The 4,796-nt window shown below is 49.3% G+C and overlaps 1 protein-coding gene across 1 annotated transcript; it reads left to right on the forward strand.

Annotated features, from left to right (window-relative positions):
- Positions 1-878: 878 nt before the first annotated feature.
- LOC136523148 (chitinase 1-like) lies at positions 879-1,925 on the forward strand. The gene has a single exon (XM_066516928.1). The coding sequence runs from the start codon at positions 891-893 to the stop codon at positions 1,923-1,925; it is 1,035 nt and encodes a 344-aa protein (XP_066373025.1). The 5' UTR covers positions 879-890.
- The last annotated feature ends 2,871 nt before the right edge of the window (positions 1,926-4,796 follow it).

A 4,796-nucleotide genomic window follows, 5' to 3' on the forward strand; every position in this document is an offset into this window, starting at 1 on the left:
CGTTAGCTGTAGCTGAATGAATTTTACCACGAAAAATTACAGACTTACCTGCCCGTGCTCCAACTGCCCCTACTTTGTTGTATGCCATTTGAATGTTCGTGAATCCAGCTTCTAGATGAGTGTTAGTTATTTTTTTTTTCTTTTGGTACTTACAGATGCTATGCTTGGTGGAAAATGATCGTTGGAGAGCCTTGTCATGCATGATGCTTGACCTAGAGAAAATGAATTACAAGGATTTAAGAACCAATGATCTGTCTGTTGAAAAAGGAGTTTTTATCTGGCTGAAAGCTCTGATATTCATGCTTGACAAAGAGATATCGGATACCCCTAAACAATTAATTTGGCCTGTTCTCAAGGGACATGAATTGATGCATTTGCTTACAGCCTGTTTGGTTTGTAGAATGACACCAGCCGAAATCATCTGAACCAACATCCGAGAAGCTGATCAATCCGTTTGGGACTGCAGCCATCTGTTCTCAATACATTCCTCGTAGCGCTTGGATAGGCCAGTAGCAGAGGAACACACTCGCTCCTGAAAAAAACGTCAGACGAGTGCATGCCGGACCACCCCATGACAGCTAAGTGAATCCCCAAACCAAACATACTAATTGTTCTATTTTGTGAATAAATCAATTAAGTTTGTCCTTAATGTGGCCCGTAGCGTTAGTATGCACAGTCGATCTATTAGAGGTGGGCAAGCTTGTCCTATACGTATGTTGGTTCCAAGAGTGGATTCTGTATGTGACAGATGAAGCTTGCCGATAGGGATCCATCCACCATATGCACATACTGCGCCATGATACCTATATAAAGACATGCTTGCCCACCGCTTCCTTCACACACCAACAGATACAGATCGATCGAGTGAGCTACATTGCTAGCTTCTCACGATGACGAGAGCACTGGCGGTGGTGGCCACTGCTGCCTTCTTCGCCATGTCCGCGCGCGCCGAGCAGTGCGGTTCGCAGGCTGGCGGCGCGCTCTGCCCCAGCTGCCTCTGCTGCAGCCAGTGGGGCTGGTGCGGCTCCACCTCCGACTACTGCGGCGACGGCTGCCAGGGCCAGTGCAGCGGCAGCTGCGGCGGCACCCCGACGTCCCCTCCCCTTCCCACTCCCGCTCCCACTCCCACTCCCACTCCGCGTCCCCGTCCAACCCCTAACCCCCCGAGCGGCGGCCGCGGCGGCGCGGCATCCATCATCTCCGAGTCCCTGTTCAACCAGATGCTCCTCCACCGCAACGACGCGGCGTGCCCTGCCAACGGCTTCTACACCTACGCGGACTTCCTCGCGGCGGCGAAAGCGTTCCCGGGCTTCGGCACCACAGGCAGCGCCCACACCCGAAAACGCGAGCTTGCGGCGTTCCTGGCGCAGACGTCGCACGAGACGACGGGCGGGTGGGCGACGGCGCCCGACGGCCCCTACGCCTGGGGCTACTGCTTCAAGGAAGAGCAGGGCGCCGCGGCAGGGGCGGCGGACTTCTGCGGGCCCAGCACGCAGTGGCCGTGCGCCGCCGGGAAGAAGTACTACGGCCGCGGACCCATCCAGATCTCCTACAACTACAACTACGGACAAGCCGGCCATGCCATCGGCGCCCGGATCCTCGCCAACCCGGACCTGGTCGCCACCGATCCCGTCCTCTCCTTCAAGACCGCCGTCTGGTTCTGGATGACGCCGCAGTCGCCCAAGCCGTCGTGCCACGCCGTCATGACGGGGAAGTGGACGCCCTCCGGAGCTGACACCGCCGCCGGCAGGCTGCCGGGTTATGGCGTCGTCACCAACATCATCAACGGCGGCCTCGAGTGCGGCCACGGCGCCGGTGATAGCCGCGTCGCCAGCCGGATCGGGTTCTACAAACGCTACTGCGACTTGCTTGGGGTCAGCTACGGCGACAACTTGGACTGCGGCAACCAGAGTTCCATCAACTAGATGATCAATATATATCAGCATGCATACAGTGGCCACGTAAGTATATTACCGATACAATAAGTCCCGATTGGCACAACTTCACTTCAAGCTATTTTTTTTTCTTCGGCTCCAAGAACAGCTCTTTAGATGAAGCTGGAGCCGTTTTGGTACTCCGTTTCCCAAATCAGCTCCTTACATGAGAGAAAGGAGATTGAAAGACTATGATACCCTTATCTTTTTTTTATTTTTTCACCGTGCCGTACCCATCCTATTTTCTTTTTCCTCTGTTCGGCCACTCTGTGCATAGCCCGCTTCTTCTACCTCTGTTCGGGGTGTGCCATGGCGGCCTGCGCGCACGCCTGCGCTGGCGTGCCCCGGCAGCCGCGGTCGGCCTATGCGCTCTGGCGGCCGTGCTCGCCCCCGCGTGCCCTAACGGCCATGGCTAGGCCCGCGCGCCTCGGCGCCCGTGCCTGCATTGATGTGCCCCGATGGCCGTGGCCGGGCCGGCACGCCTCGGCGACCACGCCCGCCTTGCGCATCTCGACGGCCAGGTACCCTGCACCTGTACGCGTCGGCTAGGGGCAAACCAGGATTTCATCCATGCTAGGCCCACCTCGGTAAGGTGAAGCCGGGTGAAGCTGCTTTTTTTTTTTCATCCCACCCAAACCCATATGAGAATATGTTTTAAGAGGCTTCACTAGTGAAGCCATTTTATTTTACCCTGTTTAATAGAAAACTGCTCTAAATGGCTCTTGAGCCGATAGAGATCGAAGCTCTGCCAAACGGGGCTAAGATATGATGAGTTACATACTACACCAGATCTTCTAACTACAAGGCAGATAGAGCAGTCACTGTCGTAATCCTGAATTACCTTGAGTTCTAAGATTTCCTTGAGGTCCAAAACAAAACCGTCAAGAAAAGTGTAGTTTCCATGCCTGCGGACATAGACCTCCAAGGAAATGGATATTCTTGAGTGCTAAACCAACCGCCAAGGTAACTCCATGTTTCCTCGAGTGTCATTACAAACCGCCAGGTAATTGCTCATTCTCTTGGGTATATTATTCGAAGCCGCCAAGGTAATTTGTATTTACTTGAGTGCTATTAGAAACCGCCAAGTTGTTCATATTTTCTTGCGTGTAATTTGAAACCCTCAAGTAAATTCTCATACCTTTAAAATTCAAAATTTTAAAATTTTCAAATGACCTTGGATGGAGATATGACCTAAACCAGAGTTATAGTACGTATTCTACGAGATCTAAAATGTTTTAGTCAAACTTTTTATATTTAAAATCGTTTAGGATCTCAAATATTCATACAAGATTCAACAAAGTGAATACACAAAAGAAAAAAAATAATTCACTTAGTCACAAGTTCCTTTGAGGTGTAGTGGTAAGTGTTTTTCATGTGAAGCAATAAGTCACAGGTTCAAATCCCTGAGTGCCAAAACCTTAAAAAAAACTAATTTCCCTTGTCTTCTATCATTGACCGAGTTTGCTTGGCCAATGATCATTTCCTTGGTGGTTTTGGGTACTCAAGCTAATTCGGGATTGCAGTAGTGAATGAATAAAACAAATGATTACTGATGATTGATTTCATGTTGGCACACATGGCATGCATTGTCAGTACAAATTATCTGACAGATTTACAAACGCTGAATTCAGCGCGTTGTATTGATATAGGATGGCAAAAGTGATGTATTTATGTATGTTTTTAAAGAACAGCAAAAGATTTGCTGCAATTTATATATATTAGAACAGAAAATAAAACAAAGTGATGCCTCAGTTTTTGAGTGGAAACCGAGCTAAAAACACACACAAATTTCTCGTACAACTCAACACAAAGACCAACCCAAACCTAAGCTGTAAGCGCATTTGGAATGAAAGGGGAGAACACGTGGTTGATTGATCAATGACTATGTTTAGTACATGTAGCCAAATGGGGAGCCGGATAGGCAAGCCCATGCAAGGCACATCTACTGATCTAACGACCGTGAGCACGGTGAACGTTCAGGCTTCGTGAAGGCTGACGTCGGCAAGCCTTTGGTGACGATGTTAGCCTACTAAGTCGTAGGCAGGGCGATGTAGTGTTGGTGCATGGGGTACAGCTGTACCCCCAAAACCTTTGTACAAATACTACCTATAACACATTATATATTTATTAGAACACCTTATATCAAATAGCAATCTCTAAAAACGTGCTCATCCGAGATTAAAAATTGCCTACGACCCTTCCATGCATATATACTAGCATGCTTCCTTCTAAAGTATAGGAGACCAAAATAAATCAGTCCACAAGTACAATATAAAAATAATGAAACGAGTTAGGAAAAGTAAATATGTAAATTGACTCTTTTTTTCTCTTCTAATTAAGCAATCATTGTAGTGTCAAATCTTGGAAGTTTGAGTCTTGATTTTTTAATAATCAATTAATTTTTGGGAAAAAAAGTCATCCATAAATATCCCAATAAATAGTTAATTTCACTTGTGTACAACATCATGGCATTAAGAAGAATAATGATCTAGCCTTTTCATGAACTGCTTGAAGTGAACCCAATGCGGCTGTCGGATTCATAAACCCGGGGTCCTCAATGGACCCGCTTCCCTGCAAAAACTCGGCCCAGCAGACGGCGTAGCGACAACGCGCGCCTCCCGGACCGGCCTAGATACATAATGACAGGCCAGAACAACGATCCGGTCCCCGACCAGAAGGCCTGGCCAAGGTGGGGACACAGTCTGACTCCGACCTCCTTTTCCGACTAGGGATACGCCGGACCTCTGCTCGTGACTCTTCCCCGACCGACATGGTCGAGGCCGACTGGGAACGACCGACCAGGGACGCCCGCTCGGTGAGGGCCCAGGGATCAGGCGGAGCAGATAACGTAAGGCGCTCAAG

The sequence above is a fragment of the Miscanthus floridulus genome, chromosome 18, assembly GCF_019320115.1.
Source record: "Miscanthus floridulus cultivar M001 chromosome 18, ASM1932011v1, whole genome shotgun sequence".
Classification (NCBI taxonomy): Eukaryota; Viridiplantae; Streptophyta; class Magnoliopsida; order Poales; family Poaceae; genus Miscanthus; species Miscanthus floridulus.